Genomic DNA, 18,441 nt, shown 5'->3' with positions numbered 1-18,441 from the left:
GCCAGTACGAAGTCACATATGTTCTCATGCTTTTGAAGGAACAATGAAGTCATTATGTCGAATGATATGTCATGGACATGATCCCATCTCGTGACCCCTTTTCTGGAGAATGAAAATGAATGATATGTTGATCTGGACACTCAATATTGAGTTCGAGGACAACATTGATTTGCTAAGATGATAAGTCTGATGATTTCAGATATACCGTGATATTCGATTTGCCATGGCAAACTTCTTACCACATAGATATCAAACATGAAATCGATTAGACATGATTTCGCAAATCCACTCAACACCATTATTTCAAAACGTGCTATCTACCATTACCGTCGACCTAAAAAGAAAAAGAAGAAATCACCCTCATCATTTCAATCTTCCTCATCAGCTTCCGTCCAGATACCTCCCTCGACTACCCCAAACTCTTTACCTAACCTCCCATGCACAAGCCTTACCCTCGGACAACACCAATCTGGTTTCTCTCTTCTCATCTCCTTTAACTCCTTCATGATAGTACTCAAGTAATGTCCTTCCGGCTGCCAAGAATTCAGATCCTCTCCTTGAGCCTCCAATTCCAATTCTTGTAACCCCCTCATCCTTGATATTGCTTCCAAATTGTAATGACCAAAATATGCCCCGTCCGAAACCACCAGCTCCATTTTTCTTATCCCGTCGCGCTCTTCTCCATCTAGGTAAGGAATAATCCCATCGGCAAGTTTTATGATATCGGTGGTAAAGTTTATGTAGAAGTAGGATGGGGAATGCTGTGTACGGAAGAGGGGTTTATAGTGAGCGAGGGCTTCGGCGCGAGTTTCTTGGCAGATGTGTAGGAGCAAAGGGACGGGAGTTGGTGATTTGAAAGACTTTAGGTAGCGGCGGCGGGTTGAGATGATCGTGGCCTTTTCGCAATTTATTTGGACGGTGCGGGTTTCGTTGAGGAGCATGCCATAGATCTTGAGACGAAGTTCATAGGGAAGAGAGGAGAAGAATTGGAATTCAGTTAAGGGTGTTGTTGCCATTGCGGCGATGCTTTGGTGTCAAATTCGAATTTCGAAAGAAATCAATCGTAATTGAATGTATGGCTTTCCTTTTTGTTATTCCATATGAGAGCTTTAAGGAAGTTGTAGTTGGAGTACATCTGAGCTCGTGGATCCCCTCACGAATGGGTATCGGATAGGCACACCCCGTGTGTACCCAGTTATTTTGGTGGCTCGGGTGGATATTTCGAACATCGGATATTTCGGATATTTTGAGTATCCGACGGATCTCCTACAAATCTAGTTTATTACTTCTTTTAGTCAATATTTATCAATATAGACAATCGCGAAATATGATATTCATGTGTTCATATGTTAATTGTGAGATTAATGTGTTGATAGTAAGAAGGTATGGTTTCTATAAAGAGATATTGATATCTAACTATGATTTGCTTTGCATTTTGGCACTGATAATGAAGAGAGGTCTGGGGATGTAAGCGCGAAGACTCATCATTGGTCCTTCTAAACACACTAAAAACATCCTTCATCCTCTTCTTCACTGTTGTTATTCTATCCTTTACCTTTCACTTCCCATCGAGCTACATACTCAAATGTGACCGTTTCGAAAGGACTTACGGCACTTGATGTTATAGCCGAGTGCTTCTACGTTTACCCAGGGGTAAGAAATGATGCTGGGTCTCATGAAAGGGTCGCATCGCACAAGGTGGCTAAAATAAACATCAAATGAAACTGTTTCCCATCACACTGTTACCTGGCTAAGATGCCATGCATTCAGCGCTTGGGGACAGGCAAAGATCACAGGCATCATTGCAAGGATGGTACCACATTATGCAACCTAAATACGTAGCGGTGGTTGCCCTTAACCAGACTGTCGGGTCACCTCCAACGTCTAGTCTAGAGCTCTTTCAAAGTTGCAGGGGTTATTCTCAGCTCACTCCTTTTCCTTATATATTTAGTCTGATTGTTCCGCGGGTTGTTCTTTATGCTTCCAATAGGTGCTATATAAATGGTTAAAATTGTAAGTATAATGTGGACAAGACCAAGATATCCAGCCGAGCATAATTTCCAGCCTCACAGCCTTGTATAGAGACTTCCGACAACTAATTCTCTATGTACGTAAGTAAGTCCTCTCACATGGTTCAATTTGTATAGCAGGGACGATAACTATACAAAATTAATTACACTCAGTGCAGATCTCTCAATGTTAAACTCGGGGCCTAGACCTCGATCGCCATTTTCTACTCGGGTCCCCAACTCCCAATTTTTTTGTAGAAACTCCTATAAGATGGAACGCTTTCGACAACAATCAATCGATATTTTTTGCACACACGCAAAACTAGATACAGCTAGCTGATCATACGACGTTTTATGAGCAATGGTTCGTCGATTCCGAAGGCATGTTCTAGTTTTGAGCCGTTCCGGCTCCCCGCATATTAGACGATTTCGTGAGCAAATATGGCGGGTGTATTAAGGGGGACTATAAGCAACTTCCTCATCTCTCCAATCTCTCCAACAAAGAAGAGTTATCAGCTAGATGCATAGGGCGATTCAAAATCTCGAAAATCTCCAATTGTCAGTGTACCGGGTACTTTGCTTGGCATGCCCAGAATATTGGGACGAACAATACAACGTCCAAGGTGTTCAGGGCTCAACTCCAAAATCCACAATCCGACACATAAATTGACTTGAGAGGCACTTTTGTCACTATTTGAAGGATATCTCGGGTCGTCTAACCTTCTAGGTTGTTGATAATACTTTCGAAATTCCATTCGATTGGTTAGTCGAGGCTATTTGGAATATTTCGATTATCTGTATCTGGGATAGTTTCATTTTTCAAACATACTCGATTTCCGCAAGACTCGAAAACTAGATCCCAACATCTGATCACATTCAGTACTTCGGAGTCACTGAAACGGAAGTTGCGCCGTAGGAGAGGGAAGAAAGACGGATGCGTGTCTTGGAGTTACTCCCTTCGAGTACTATTCTTGAGCGCAAATTCATTGCACACTTCACAGCGAGAGAGAAGTTTAACGATCAGCCTATGCCTAACAGTACAACTCTTCACATCACATCGACAAAAAATCACGGCAATCTGATGAGTTCATTATCAGGAAGAGTTGCTATCGACGCTGGAGATCCTTCAGATATTAAGCCACCAATGACAGACAAATGTGATGGAAGAGTATGCATCTGCCGTGAAGCTACTTGTTCACAAATGTGCCAAAGTGGGCCCAAAGATGATGCGATTCTGAGCAACGCCGATGTGTCAGATAAAGACGTTTTTGCAGCAGTAGCTCACATTAGTATTACTTCACTTCTGGAAGTTTGATGAGCGCAGAAGCTGCTGGTTTTACCCAAAGTCAAGGTGGATGCACTTTCGGAAGCTTCACATAGTTGAAAAGACTCACTATCTTGGTCAGATTCAGTTAGAGGTGCACATGTAAGTGCACCGAATAGTTGAGATGAATACGTCACAACTTACAGCCTGCGAGTCTGTTTCCACAATTTACAACCCTGGAACTCTGTGCGTCCTACCTTGGTGCTAGAACCATCGAAATTACAAGAAGGATTTGGATTGACACAACGATTACTGGATAGTGAGTCGTCATTCGGCACCATACCTACGATGATGACGCTACTTAGTAAATCCGCCGTCAAAATCTCTGCAACTCCAAGCGATGATGCCCGACACATTCAGCACGAAATCCGGAATCAAACTGCTTTTCATGGCATACCTCAATTTCTCCATAATTAACTCTCCCAATTATGCCACTTCGATACCAGTTGTGGAGCCATATGCGTTAATGTTTTCTGCAGCATCGTTTTTGTCCAAGATGTACGAACCGCCCAATAGGAAATCTGGATAGACCTCCACGCACTAAACTAAATCGGTCATTCCGGAGCTAATCAAGGTACCAAATTCAATTCTAAATCATTCAGTAGTGTATTCTGGCCCTACAGCTTATTGTCAGAATGTCCAGATATTGCTAGCAATTGCTTCAAAACTAAACATGGGCTTACAATCCACGTATACCTTCTGAGAATCTCTAGGTATTCATTGAATTATCTGGTTTATTGCACTTGCTACACTAGAAGCTTTTCCTAATCAAAACTTTCTCTATACCAAAAACAGAATCTACTAATCTTCGATTCTACCATATCGAAAATATTCTTCAGCACCCCGCATTACATTAGTAGTTCTGCAAACTAGGGCTTAGACGATTACCAATAATTCTTGATTGGAAATCATATCAACAAGCCTTTTCTATCCCCAGCTTATACTAAAAGTAGGCCAGCGATACCAAGATTATCTAGTGTATTAAGGCTTAGTTCGCTATACTTCAGCCTAGTAGGCCCGCGCCGATCCACTTTTTTACACCAACGGTGTTTCTGGCCACCCACCGCTGGGATTCTGACTTGACACTGCTCCTTTAACTTCGGTTGGGCATGACAGTTTTAGCCTATTCTCTTGTCTTATTTCCTACAATCTTATTTGTTCCTCTTCGTCAGCATTCGCTCTTCGAGTCATCCTCCGACCCTATTTCGGTCATAAACGGGAGGATCCTCTTTTACTCCATGTTGCAGATAAAATTATGCGCAGTCCATGGGTTATAAGCTGTCCGCAAGCCAGTCTTTTCTCAAGGACGCAAGGTGCATCATGACCTAGGTTTCACAGGGCACAATGGCTTGCGGACCGAGCTAGTATCCCATCTAGTTCTTAGCCTTCTTAAGTCGTATTTTCAACTTTAGCACAGCTGGAAAATAAAGACCTTTTCCATATCAGTACACCATTAGTACCTTTCTTTATATAACTTCCTATTTGGTCTTCTAGCTAGTGCAGAGACACAAAGGAGCAGAAGCTAGTGTTATGACCCTCTGCTGGGGTCACTGTCCAAGAAGTGGAGGTCGATCACGTGTAGAAACCATCTGTGCATGCATATGCAGCTTATGCAGATGTCGTTGGCCCCACACCGCCTCCCTCCTCTCAATCCTACCCAAACAAGAGGCTGGGTTGGATCCACGGCCAGCATGCTGGGCCGATTCGATTTGAATACATCTGTATCCCACCGTATGCGGTGCTGCAGATTGTTGACCGTCACCTACCTCCTCTCATCATCCCCTCGTTTGAACAGTCGCCATTGCCAAGTCAAGTTCCGCAACTTCCACTTACTATCCCCACTTCAAAGAAACAACGGGGCAGTGGGGGTAGCCCGAGAGTTGGAGTAACATTAAGAATGATGGGGGAGCGAAAGCGATAAACTTTATTTTACTACTTGGGCAGGACATGGGGAAAGGTAATGAAAGTATTTCAAGTGAAAACAAAATAGGTAACGATGCGACAAAATGGAGCTCCCACTAATTCACAAGAGAATAGCCCAAGTTGCAGAGCAGTCAAATATCCAGGGTGCAACAAAGATGACAGTCACTTTGAGACATTCACGTTTATCCCTCCCGCTTATCCATTAATCCAAATAATGCCCAGGCGTACTGCGGGAAGCACAGAAGCTTAATTTTGTTCAATCTCTTGTCTGTTGATCTGACGCAAACGCTCCATCCGATTGGTAGCCAATGGCGGGCCAAGCCAGTTGAGTGGGTTTTCTCGGTTGATACTAAGGGAATCTTTCTCCTTAGCGATAATGTTAATTCGTGAATAGACCTTTGAACGCCACCTGCATCATTTTTGCAGTACTATTCTCACAATCACAGGCGTTGGCATTTTTGGAAGAAGGGTTGTTGTGTCTGTTGAATGAATTTTACTGTTGTAGTTGGTTTGATGGGGGTTGATTAGATAGAAATATAGAATTAGAATAGAAATGAAATTTCTAAGGATTTCCAGGTTGCTAAGGTCTGGCTTAGTTGGTACGTGATGACAGCGTCGCTAATGGCACTTTTGATACCGATACTTAAACTCAATCTCACCGACGGGAAAACGAACCATGCTGATATGAAAAACTCTAGAAACTCTTTCCTACTGCCCCTGTGAAATTATTATGTCTGTCTGTCACACAATCGGCTAATCATAGTCGTACATATACTTTTCGGAAAGTGGGATACGACAGTTGAAGAAGCGCCAGTGATTGCCTAAGGCAACTCTACTAGCTCAAGCTGCAATTCATGGATTCCAATCCTCTTGGCCGTATCACTGCAGCGACCCTTGAAAAGGCTTGATTACGGAAAATCACGCAGCCAAGAAAAAGAGACGCGGAGAAACTCAATTTGGCATGTCGTCGAAGAACGATTGGAACATGAAGATGTCATATCGCGCGTTATAGATTGAAAACTCGAGTTGATTTACAACCATACGACTAGTAGTGGTTCGAGAGTGGTTTGATTTGCAGCTGACGTGTGCTTATATTGGTGATCACTTTTCACGTAAGACGCAATGATGTTTGCAGGAAGTTATAGTGTCGGCTTGTGTTACGGGTGGTGTCGTTTAGAGCCCCGTTAAACTATCGCTATCTGAGTTAATTGCATTGTGCGGGTTTCAAGGTTAATTCGACTTCCAAAATATTGCAGGTGGGAGAGCGTTATTCCCACATGAATTCTTGTGATAGGTCGATATTTGGTTGTGCTACGAAGCGAGAGAACATCTTAGTAATCTGCTTAGGGAGAACTAGCTGTCGCTGGCAGTGCTGACACGAAGGGAAGTCAAAACCCTTGACCAATGGCATTTGTAATTTAAGCTTACATGGGAATAGCGCTGGATCTTTCCCTTTTGCCTACAAGAAAGCTAGAGCCACTCTATCATATCTTTATATCTATTTGAAGAGACTCTACCAAAGCCAATTGAATCAGATCAGGATAGTCTTCGAACAACACAAAATGTCTAGCCATCAGAAAAGGGTACATATGAAGATATTTGTATCTCTCGCTATACCACATTACCGCTAACTGAGCGAATAGAAACAAAGCCACTCTGAAGACTCTGTTTCGGAACAAGCATGCACTCGCTGCCGTGAGCGCAAGATTCATTGTAGCCGTGAGCTCCCACAATGCAATAATTGCGAGCAAGACGATAGCGTGACATGCATTTATCAAAATCCTACCAAGAGAGTGAATCACCTGAAGTCACTGTGAGTTACTTCACTGCTCTCAATTAGATGAAATATGTCTAATTAGCACCCAGATTTCACAGCGTGAATGGAGTCAAAGAGTGCCTGATCAATATAGAATCACATCTCGGCCGCCTATCTAACAAAATCGCGCAGAATACAGATCAGGATAACTCTTGCTATAACTTATCGACCCGACAAGCGTCCAGGGGTGGAAGCTTTGATGGGGAAGACGATGAAGATTGTCCGGCGAGCCCTTCCCCATACAGCGACGACCATGTCGACTTTCACGTCTTTTATAATCAGGCGGATAGAATCGATTATTATCACGGCCCATTGTCGTTGTTTGTTCTCTGCAAGCAAATCCGATCTTGCGCCGTTTCTGCAAACGATGCTGAGTGCAATACTGCTTTGCAAGATATGCTATAGAATTTGTGTGAAAGTGCCGGTGTAGTCGAACCATTCCCACCCTTTGGGAGCCAGCCCGTTATCAACCTCCTATCAAAACAACAATTTACCACCACTATTGGTCATTTCTTTCAGCATGTTGACTGTGCAACCGATATTTTTGTGAAGAGCAATCTCCTTGCCCAAGTCGAACGTATATACTCGCATAATCCTGAGCCTCGTGATGATGTATGGGCCATCTGCTTCCAGGCCATTACAGTGCTTGTTTGGGGTATGGAAATTTCTGCCCAATCAGGTAACGGTCTATTTGGCGACTTTGCACGTTCATTCCTTCCGAGTCGAGCTGCGCTGTCAATTCTCGATTACTGACCACACCAAGACTTATCAACGTACAGACTTTGATACTTCTAGTATGTACAGGTTTAATTTCGTGTTGTTGGTTATCACACTAGCGAGCTAACCAATTGCATAGAGTGTCGCAGCACAACAATTTGACCCGCCGGGGTGGGCTGAGCTTATTTTCACCAACGCTTGTGGGCTTGCAAGAACCATGAGACTTCACCAAACACAAATCTTTCCCGATGAAACCAATACATTTGATGCATTGGAACGAGTCATACAGTCGCTTTACGTCCGGGACAAAAGCTTGTGCACTACTCGAGGTTCTGTTTCCTGGCTGCCGACCCACGATTGCAATATTGCTCCCCAATTAAGCGCTGCAATAGAGCGCCATGTATCCTATTCAGACACACTGCAACTAGCAATGATTCAAGATGATGTTTATCGCTTGACGCACACTGCCTCATTTCGGACAAGCAAGTCTAGAAAATCACAAGCTTCCAAACTGTTGCGATCCATTGAACGCCAACTGGCCCAATTTACACAAACGTTTGGTATTTTGAATTTCCAGGCATCTTCTTGTAACCCCCGCCGGTCCATGTTGACTTTGGAGTTTCTGGCTACTCGTATACTTGCTTTACAGCATGGATCTGGGCAAAAGCATGCCGAACAATTACGTTCCGATGCAAGAACCAGTTGCCTCTTATTGCTGATAGCAAATGGAGTTCAAGATCCTCAAGATGTCGATAATTTCAACGCTCTAGCTTGTCAGAAGACCGCCACTCCCAATCGGGACGAGAAGCTATCCACCACTGAAGCGAACATAGTCTCTTTTGCCAGTATACTTGACGCCTTTTCACTGCCAGCATTCTTCATACTACTCAAAGACCTCCTAAATTCCTCAGATAATGACCACGGGTCTAATTCCGATCTCGATTTATTGCGCAGAGTGTCTGCCTGCTATATACACAGCACAGAGCGGATGCAATCTAACAGCTATCATCGCAAGGTCGCGTGGACATTCGAGCAGCTGCTTATAATAATCAATCTGATAAAGTATCCCGAACAGCATCAACCAATTTCCATGGCTTCAACAGCATCGATATCTGATACGATAATGTCTCTCAATACCCAAACTGAAGACTTCTTAAAGATCTCCCCACCAGGCTCAATAGGAGATGGATCAATTTTCTCTTTCTCACCACAACCTGCTGCGAGCACGCCTTTCTCCTGGGACATCGGCTCATCTCTCCCATCTTCGTTAGGACCATATACACCTTTTGGCTCGGCAAATTCAGCAGATGCCTCAGATGCTGGTATATCAGATCTACTCAACCAGCTAAGACAAAGTGGTGCTAACGGTAGCCCGGAACAAGTTATGACATGGCCTGAACTGGCACCTGAACTCCCTAGGAAGCGTCTGCAAACTCATGAAGAGCCAAGTATCTCAACAGAGAAAAATGAGTCGATTCAGATGACTTTTAATCCTCAAGGCAAGAAGTTTTCTTCGACCAATGTAGTTTAGTAATATAATATAAATTGATCCAAATATGTCTATGCCGAACACAAAGCGAGGCTTCAATCACTCGAGTGTTTTCGCTACCTAGAACCGTTACCAGCCCTGCCCTCTACTTTCCATCACTGGTATCCTGCGGCAAGAACTTTGAAATCTAGCATTGCATCTTGAAAGACTCGGAATTCGGCACATGAATCTCCATGTTTTGACAGATGCGCTCTACTTGATGTGAGTTTCTTGCAAAATGAAACTCGCGCATAAAATCTTTGAAACATCCAATAATAATGGCTTTGAAAATAGCTGTGCAGCCCGGCCGGCCGAAGCGGGGAATTAGCCGAAAAGTGGACGACCGAGCCCCGATCCAAACTAGAATGTCAGACTCGTGTTGACTCTCCCATGTGTTCAGGGATAGTAGGATACATATAGCATTATAGATAGCTCATGCTGCAATCGCCGATTCCACAAGAAACCCCACGTGAATATTCAGCATGTCTTCTATCAAAGAGCTCAGTGAAAGAATCGCTAGAAACTCAGCTATTGTTGAGAAATGGTTGGCTGGCAAGAATGTCAAAGTATCTTTCGATCAAGATGCGGAGGATGGATTTCCTGACACTGATGGGGAACCTGAGATTGAAGCAGCACGGATGGCGGTTATAGATGACACGAGTGCGCTTCACGACTTGTTTCTTGGTCCACGAGAGGTTCTGGCTCGGATTTGGGGTGCTGTAAGTACCATCGAGAAAGATGTGAAGCTTGACATGCTAAGATATGTGTCTAGGCCCTTAATAATGCAGCTCAACAGGTCATCTATCACTTCAACATTCTCCCTGCAATTCCACTAGATGGCGGAGCTACTTATGCAGAAATATCGACAAAGGTTGGTCTGTCCGAGAGAAAAGTTAAAACAGTTGTGCGATGGAGGGTGTTAACAAGGATCCTAGCCAGAGTCAAAAGCACGTTATAACGGGATATCCGTGGGCAGAGCTTGGAGAGGCTACTGTTGTCGATGTAAGTTTGACTTGTGTTCCTGTTACTGTCCTGGAAAGCTAACTCAGATTCGTGTAGGTTGGTGGCTCATCCGGGTTCTTGAGTGTGGAACTCGCAAAAAAATACCCGGAGCTTAATTTTGTGGTAGAAGACTACAAAAAGAATGTGGAGCAAGGAGCTGCACAGTTGTCATCCGAATTGACCAACCGAGTAAAGTTTCTACAGCATAACTTCTTTGATCCCCAGCCGGTAACGGGCGCCGAAGTCTATGTTTTGCGACATATCTGTCACGATTGGTCGCATGAGAATAGTGTCAAAATCATTCGTCAAATTGTACCGGCTATGAAGCCCGGAAGCAAGATTCTGCTGGTCGAAATTGTCGTTTCGCCATCGAACAGATCAATGTCGAGTATTGCTGAACGATACCTGCGCTATGTTCTACACTTCGAAGCCAACCATTCTTTGCTGATTTTTTACTAGAATCAGGGACCTTAATATGGTTCAGATGCTGAATGCACAGGAGCGAAGCGAATCTGAGTGGAGGGAGATCATCAACGAGGCAGATTCCAATCTTGAGTTGACACGCATTCTCGTAAGTCTTTCGTCGCAATTACATTCCGTAATCGGATTTAAAAACATAAATAATAGACAGTATTGACTTCGTGATGTTACAGACTCCCGAAGGGAGCACAGACTCAATTCTCGAGATTTCGTCGAGGCAGAATTGAGGCAGAAAATACATTGATGACTGCTTTTTTGTTAAGGCTCCCAACGTAGCGAAAAATTCGTGTTATGTAAATGAAATTCATGGTAGTTTTGGTGATGACTAGGGTTACAATGATCCGGACTGCAGTGCGACAACCAGAAGCTTCCAATCAATAAATTATCCAAGTGGTTTAGAACACCCGATTCGCTTCCGATGTTGTACTAATTCAAACATTGAGAACTTATATCCAACCTGCTGGTCTGGACTACTGACCAACCTGTTGGTGAATCAATGGAGTGATTTTCAAGGGTCCGAACAATCTTGATTCCAATTAAATGGCCCAACGGTAGCTATCTCCAAAACTTAGGCTAGCCTATTTACTTAAAGAGCTTGCGCTCAGTCTAATTTTCCAATACAAAAAATCATGTACGTTGTATCATGTACTACATGTGACTTTTCACTATTAGCATATTACCGGAGCCCGCTCAAACCAAGATGACATAACGCCATCGATAAGTAGGTACAAATCTCACAGAATAATAACGCAGTTGAATTAGAGTAGTCGTGCTACGGTAACAGTAAGGCCTTTGACAGTCAAGTACATTGGAGCCCGCGAGTGAGTCAGTAGATACCCTTCTCTCGCGCTTGCGGGCCGCTTGATCGAGAGCAATTCCAGGGTATGAGACGGAATTCGAAAGCCGAGGCCAAGAATGGCACCAATGTCACAATCTCGCCATCGTCTTCCAATGATATTGTAAGCAGAATCAATGAAACGAACATCAAAAACCTCTACGGAGAGTTGACGGCAATGCAAGTTTCTACCTATGATTCTTCCAGGTCGATGTAGAGCTGCATTCATTCCTAGCTCCACCAGTTGAATGCATTTGCAGTATTCATCCCACTCGGCAATAACAACCAGTTAGTTCGGCTGCAAGAACATAAAAAGTCTCTCGTAATCTATAGTTGTGAGAAAGGCATTGTTGACTCGTCTGATTGCATGTGCGCTAGACAATCATCCTTGGCCGCGAGATGATACTATGGCAATAATACGATGCCCGTAAAGCAAGGGGACTGTTTGTGATTGACCTTGCATGTAAGAAGATTTGAGGTAGAAATATCGAGATCCTTCAACTATTGATCCGAAAGCAGATGGAGACCGTATCCCGAAACAGGATGTCGTGATGTTGATCCTGCTTAGAAGATCAAGCATTTTTTGTCGACAAGGTGGTCTCGCGCGCTCTACCCTTGACCCGCGGATATAATTCTTATTGGGGCATCCAGGTGAGAAGTGGGAAAATCAAGGATGATGTGATATCGCCAAAAAAGCAAGGACTTATTAAATTGTTGATGTTGACTTTCAAGCCCGGGACCCACACCCGCGCGGCTTACTTAAGCCGCGCGCCGTTAATTCTTAATCACGACATGCGTGCATGATGCACACTGGGTTTATGCTGCAGGGTCCACTCCGCCATCGTAGCCAACCAAGAGCAAGGGCTCAAAATAGGAATGTAAGATAAGAATATTGCGAATGCGGCGCTCGGATTTTGGGTCTCACCCCCGCGCGGCTTGTAAACTGATCGCTGATATAAGGATTGTGGGGTTTGGCCTCTGTGATAAAATCATACAGCACTTCTCCTGACCTATACATACAACTTGATTTCATGAGATTATTCTGTGCAAAATTGTGTTTCAACACACGAAGCTTCTCGACATCTTCAATAAAAATGGCTACCAAAAACGTTCTCATTCTCGGATCAGGTCCACGAATCGGTGAAGCTGTCTCTGAGAAGTTCGCGGCAGAAGGATACAAAGTCGCCATTGTCTCGAGAAAAGGTACAAACTCAGTCAATGAGAAGGGATATCTTTCTCTCTCGGCCGATTTTGCCAACACCGACCCCAGCATCTTGGCTTCTATCTTCGACAAAGTCAAGAGCGAATTCTCAGCGGCTCCTAGCGTAGTCATATACAACGCCGGTTCCATCACTCCTCCACCTGATGCAGAATCAGCCTTGTCCATCCCAAGTGTAAGTCGCCATCAAACCAGTTCCCAACCACTTTGGTTTCAGCTCATAAAGTCCCCCAATATCTCAATGTGCTTCGAAAGCCAGTGTTTTACGCCCAATCCCCCTCAGAAACCTTTCTTATTCAGAAAAATGCTAACTTTGTTGTTCCGCAGGCTCGCGTTACTAACGATTTGAACGTCAATGTTGTCACTCCGTTCATTGCCGCACAAGAAGCTATCAAAGGCTGGGAAACTCTACCCGCAGAGAGCAAGAAGGTATTCATCTACACAGGTAACATCTGTAATGTCGCTGTATTGCCAGTGCCATTGTTGTTGAACGGTGGTATGGGAAAGGCAGCTACTGCCTACTGGCTTGGTGTTGCTGACGGAGCATATACAGCCAAGGGTTACCGGTAAGTGCTTGTCCATCCTTTCTTTTCCAGATTATGTTCCACACAGAGAGAAACAGAGGTTTGCAGTATATCGTCCTCTGACACGTCCTTTCCCAGATTCATTTACGCAGACCAGCGCCAAGCCGACGGAAAGATCGCAGGGCAGGCGGTCAACGGTCCCGCGCATGCCGATTTCTATTCGCAATTGGCAGCGAGTGGCGCCGAGAAAGTTCCATGGCATGCTACATTTGTGAAGGACCAAGGTTATACCAAATTTTAGATATCGATTGGCTTCTTAGCTAGCGCATGTAAAATGGCCAAATAAAAAATAAAAATGTTTTATATTTTCAATACAAGTGCTCAAAGCAGACCTAGCTCTTTTTTTTCCATCTGGTGTCGATCTCATTGAAGATGTTATCTGTTAACAAAATTCTGTAATAAGATGAATACTATCGGCTAGATAGATCCGAATCCATTGGCATTTGAATCTAAGTAACAAAAGTAATAAAGTTTCGAATGGATGAATATAAAGGCCGCTGAATTGCCTAAGCAAGTATTGGAAACAGAGAGGGCCAAGATCAATTACATCATAGAGATTCGTGAGGTTTGCGGAAAAGAGCCTTGGAATTGATAAGAGCACTTCTTAATATCCATGCTATTGTTTGAATACACCTTGAAAAGCTTGAAACCGAGAATCAAAAATCAATGCGATTCTTACACCTTCAAACGAGTAGCACAAGAGTGGTGTCACTTCGAAAATATGTAGCGAATTCGCCAGTATTACCCATGGCCCTATCGTTCCACACCTTGTCTATAATATCGAAGCCGCGGCGCACAGTGCTGTAGCGGCTGGCCGGTCGTAGATAATCTACCATGTCGCGTATCCGAGCTTTTTGCGCAGATTCCGTCAAGCATCCTACGACGCAAAATGGCCAGGCCATTGTGCGCAATAATGCTGGAGGTGATACATGATGCGTCAACAGCTCAAGAACTTGAGCTACATGATACCGTACATCAGGGTTGGCAGGTTGCCACCCAGATACGACAACAGACAGATAAAGAAAGGTACTATGCGCCCAAATTCGAGTTACTAATGAGGTTTGCCGAGCGATCGTACGAGCTTGTCCAGTGTAGTCTTCGGCTGCAAACATATCGTCCAGTAAATTGCTCTCCTGAGGTACAGACACCAGATCGGATTCGAAACGTGAAACATGAGCCTCTAGCGCTTTCTTGATTGCTGCTGCGCGCTGTACCAGCTCAATAACATCCAGATTGCCAGCTGCCTTGCAGTGTTTCTTCCATGCATCCAAAACAGCAATCTCGCCGATTTGTTTGAGCACCCAATTCTGACACCCCACAGTAGTTTCAAGGTTGATAGGAGGGACAGCATCGACCCCATCACTTTTACAAAGGAGGCTTTGGTGATAGTCGTACAACTTCGGACGCTCCTGGAAAGCGGTGCTCGCGATGATGTCATCGAAAATCAACAGAGCTGTTGAAAAGCGAAAAGCAGCTTGCTCAGAGCTAGATATCTCAGCTTGTTGGGCTGGCAGGATCCATGTAGGGGGACCCAGAAGACTGAGAATACTATGAAATGTGTTGGAAGAGCTAGCTAGATTGTCAGCTCCAACAACATCAACGACTTTTCTAAAAATTGTTAAGGCAGCATTGAGATGCGCTTGACAATTGTCAAATGAAGTGATAGCAATTTCGAAACGTTGTAGCTGCAGGACAGCAGCCATAGCGCGAACGCTACCAAGTATGTGCTCATTTTCGTTGTAGCTCTCGATGATTGTAATAGAATTGCGTAACATGTTAAAAGCATCTCTTGTTTGCTCGAGTAAGGCTTCCCACATACGATCGTCTTTGATGGTAGAAGTTCCGTGTGCCAATGCAAAGAAATATGAGCTCTGGCAAAGGATAGCTTGACGGACGACGGGGCTGCTGATAGCCAAATCTAAAATCCATGCTCGCCCACCATGGAGTGGCGCAGGCCGATAGAAAGGAAATAGAAACGGAAGGATGCGTTCGAGGTAAAACACGAGTAGCACTGAGTCCGACTGTGCGAATGGTCTTATCTGCAGTACTTGCTTACAGATCTTTTGGGTGTTAACAGGAGAAGCGACAGTCGATATATCTGGAGAAGTCGCACTAGCATCATGTGTATACGAACTGGTTTCACTTTGAACTTCAGATTCTGGAAGAGGGATTTTGAAACTAGCTAACTTCTGATCTGCAAGTCCTGGAATAGAAACGTTGAGATTAGAGGCAGGCAACTCCCGTTTGCCACGGCGGCGATAAGGAGCATGCTGCTTGACCTCATTTTTGATCTTCTTGGTCATGACTTCTTGCTTTATACCGCCATCCATCCATGCTGGCTTGGCGCCGTAATTGCAGGTAGAGATGTGGAGCGTCATGCACTCATTGCAAACAGGACGATGCTCATCGCACTTTTTGCGCCGTAGTCGACAAATCCAACAGCCGTTAGAACTTCTGTTCATTTTGATCGTAACAGAGAATAGTAATGACGTACATGAAGTTGAGAAGGGAGAACTTTGGCATATGGTTGTAAAAAGAATTGATAATTGATGCTATTGTGAAGTATTAGGTAGTCCAAAGGTCAGCTTATGTTAGGTAATCCATTTCACCTAGCGCCGCTAACCGTGATGCCTCAGGCATCTAAAAATCGCAATTCATAAATTGATGGCATCCTAGTTCGAAGGTTACAAATGTTGCTCGATTCGATGAAATCGGGGTATAGCAACTCATTACACACACTGCGCCGCATTGGTAGGCAGCTGACATCATGTCATATACTGATGCACAATTACCAGTTCTTACACTCGATATATCCCCTGTTGGCACGACTGAAGGAAATTTATCATTTGGTTCACTTGCATTTGCGCTGATGGCACTACGATCTACTTTGATTTTGAAATAGAACCGAGGGTTTTACATCATAATCATGTCAATAACCTTGGTGTGAGGTTTAAAGCTATTATTTGGGACATCATCTCCCAATGCTTTCGGCCCAAGTGGCGTACGAAGATTCAACTAGAAGTAGCAAACCGATTCCTATCTCGCCTTTCAAATGATATACACATGTCATCTTTCCTTCTTTTCCGTACAACTGGGTGCTAATTGATCATTTTGGATCCTTCACCCACCTCCTCTCGCATATGGACTTGCCTCCCTCAGCCTGTGCCCGAAAACCCAGAGGATCAGAGCTCCAGCATAGCCAACGGCTAGAACCGCGAATCCGAGCACGCTATTACCCCAGCCATAACCAAGTTTGTTGTACATAGCAGGAGCAAAAAGCGGGAACCCAAATCCAGTCAAACTTCTCAGCACCGCGGTCGCACCTATAGCAGATGCAGCGAATGTAGGATAGGAATCGATAATATATGTTTGGATTGAAGAGAACGTCATAGCTGCTCCTACAGAGAAAATAGCAGCACCAATGTCTGCCGAAAGCCAGAAAGTCCTCGTTTCAGCGGACCACCCATACATGAAAAGTCCCGCTGCCACTAAGAAAGTGGAGAAGAATAGAAGAGGCACGCGAAATTCGGGTCTTCCAGTATTGTCAGATGATCGAGCTTTCAGGGTCTTGTATACATATTCTACGATACGACCACCTCCTTGTGCACCGATGGTCAAGCCGATCATGATAGCAATATAGTTGAGACCACCGATGCCGACGGACTCGTGATAGTAAGTTGTCCACAACGACGGGAAGCTAGACTAGAAGAAGAAAATTGTAAATCAGTTTCTGACCTAATATCGAAGACAAACATTGGATGAGTACTCACCAGCATAAGGTAGATGATACCATAGACCATCGCAAAATATACTGAGAGAAAAATGACGACGGGCTGAGTGGTAAGCAATATAACGACACGAACGAGCGAAGTTCGCATGATAGAGATAAGACGCAAATCTTTAAGCTCAAATGCCGTCCGCAGCTGGTTATTTCCGGTTTCTTTGCGCAAATTCTCGGCTTTTCTTTGCAAGATTCGTGGGCCGTACGTTTCTTTCAACGTAAAGAAAACGAGGGTTTGCACAATTACTCCGAAAATGGTGATGGAAAAGAAGCACCATTTCCATGTAGACCTCTCGACAATCCAAGCTCCGAGTAGGGGTCCGAGGGCAGGAGCAAGCAGAGGAGCTAGAGTGTATAGTCCAATGGCCATACCGATTTCCTCTGGGCGCCATAGATCAGACAGGACACCACCACCAATTGTCAAAGGAGCACAAGCGCCAAGACCACTCAGAAACCGGAAGGCCAGGAACTCGCCTTCAGTATCTGCGAAGCTGTTCACGAAATTGAAGATTAAGAAGAAAACATTGGAGGCTTGAAGAATAAACGAACGTCCGTATACTTCAGAAAGCGGAGCCAATACCAGGGGCCCGATAACGTAGGCAAGTTGAATGATGGAGAAGTTGAGCTGTTTTCGAAAAGAAGTGTGGATGTCAAATTTTTCAGCGATGACATTGCTAGCGGGCGCGATGATAGCAGACGATATTCCCGTCATGAATGCAATAAGCGAGACTACAACAGTGATGCCCCATTTACGCTTGAAAGACCAATTCTTGGGATTCGTGGGGTCGTCTGCACCATCCCAGGTCACAATCTTGATGGTGGCATATAAATCAGCTGCTTGTATCTGTATCTCTAATGTTGCGGACATACCATTTGCTCATTTTCAACTATCGCTTTCTCAGAATCAGCCTCTGGTATCTTTTGAGAATGAGAAGTACCCATAGACGGCGTTAGTGTTCCAGGCGGCTCGCGATTCGAAAGGCTGTCCGGCTTCGTACTTGTCTCGTCGTCGACTGTTGCCATTTTTGATTTGTATTCAAATAGCAAATCTGAATGAATGTTAACAAAATAAGCTGATTGAGATTATTGAGTTATAAGAACAGTGAAAGAAGATGAGCCAATTTACCACCGCGAGCCCCGCTAGAAAGGGGGAGCGCGCGCTGAAGAAGATTCTAGGCCATTTTTTGAATAAAGGTGCGCGCGCGTCAATATCATCTTTCTAG

At 44.3% G+C, this 18,441-nt stretch overlaps 7 protein-coding genes across 7 annotated transcripts; 4 read left to right on the top strand and 3 right to left on the bottom strand.

The window, feature by feature from the left end:
* Positions 1-368: 368 nt before the first annotated feature.
* On the bottom strand, positions 369-1,016 carry EAF02_007744 (uncharacterized protein; the record flags this gene model as incomplete). Its single annotated transcript, XM_038903792.1, has 1 exon — positions 369-1,016. The coding sequence occupies one exon, from the start codon at positions 1,014-1,016 to the stop codon at positions 369-371; it is 648 nt and encodes a 215-aa protein (XP_038756606.1).
* A 1,927-nt stretch (positions 1,017-2,943) lies between these two features.
* On the top strand, positions 2,944-3,324 carry EAF02_007743 (uncharacterized protein; the record flags this gene model as incomplete). The annotated part of the gene is made up of 1 exon (XM_038903791.1): positions 2,944-3,324. One exon carries the CDS (start codon positions 2,944-2,946, stop codon positions 3,322-3,324), a length of 381 nt encoding a protein of 126 aa, XP_038756605.1.
* Positions 3,325-6,818: 3,494 nt separating this feature from the next.
* On the top strand, positions 6,819-9,320 carry EAF02_007742 (uncharacterized protein; the record flags this gene model as incomplete). Its single annotated transcript, XM_038903790.1, has 6 exons — positions 6,819-6,839; positions 6,900-7,069; positions 7,123-7,426; positions 7,478-7,806; positions 7,836-7,866; positions 7,929-9,320. The coding sequence occupies 6 exons, from the start codon at positions 6,819-6,821 to the stop codon at positions 9,318-9,320; spliced, it is 2,247 nt and encodes a 748-aa protein (XP_038756604.1).
* Positions 9,321-9,799: 479 nt separating this feature from the next.
* On the top strand, positions 9,800-10,956 carry EAF02_007741 (uncharacterized protein; the record flags this gene model as incomplete). The annotated part of the gene is made up of 5 exons (XM_038903789.1): positions 9,800-10,036; positions 10,090-10,188; positions 10,245-10,319; positions 10,377-10,733; positions 10,804-10,956. The coding sequence occupies 5 exons, from the start codon at positions 9,800-9,802 to the stop codon at positions 10,954-10,956; spliced, it is 921 nt and encodes a 306-aa protein (XP_038756603.1).
* A 1,582-nt stretch (positions 10,957-12,538) lies between these two features.
* EAF02_007740 (uncharacterized protein) lies at positions 12,539-13,730 on the top strand. The gene is made up of 3 exons (XM_038903788.1): positions 12,539-13,028; positions 13,049-13,419; positions 13,516-13,730. Exons 1-3 carry the CDS (start codon positions 12,666-12,668, stop codon positions 13,676-13,678), a joined length of 897 nt encoding a protein of 298 aa, XP_038756602.1. The 5' UTR covers positions 12,539-12,665; the 3' UTR covers positions 13,679-13,730.
* Positions 13,731-14,120: 390 nt separating this feature from the next.
* On the bottom strand, positions 14,121-15,899 carry EAF02_007739 (uncharacterized protein; the record flags this gene model as incomplete). Its single annotated transcript, XM_038903787.1, has 1 exon — positions 14,121-15,899. One exon carries the CDS (start codon positions 15,897-15,899, stop codon positions 14,121-14,123), a length of 1,779 nt encoding a protein of 592 aa, XP_038756601.1.
* Positions 15,900-16,557: 658 nt separating this feature from the next.
* Positions 16,558-18,241, bottom strand: EAF02_007738 (uncharacterized protein; the record flags this gene model as incomplete). Its single annotated transcript, XM_038903786.1, has 3 exons — positions 16,558-17,139; positions 17,208-18,029; positions 18,089-18,241. The coding sequence occupies 3 exons, from the start codon at positions 18,239-18,241 to the stop codon at positions 16,558-16,560; spliced, it is 1,557 nt and encodes a 518-aa protein (XP_038756600.1).
* Positions 18,242-18,441: the final 200 nt, after the last annotated feature.

The sequence above is a fragment of the Botrytis sinoallii genome (genome assembly GCF_014898435.1).
Source record: "Botrytis sinoallii strain Bc 23 chromosome Unknown BSIN_013, whole genome shotgun sequence".
NCBI lineage: Eukaryota > Fungi > Ascomycota > Leotiomycetes > Helotiales > Sclerotiniaceae > Botrytis > Botrytis sinoallii.
The sequence above is the reverse complement of the archived record's forward strand: the minus strand, read 5'-3'. Positions and strand labels throughout refer to the sequence as shown.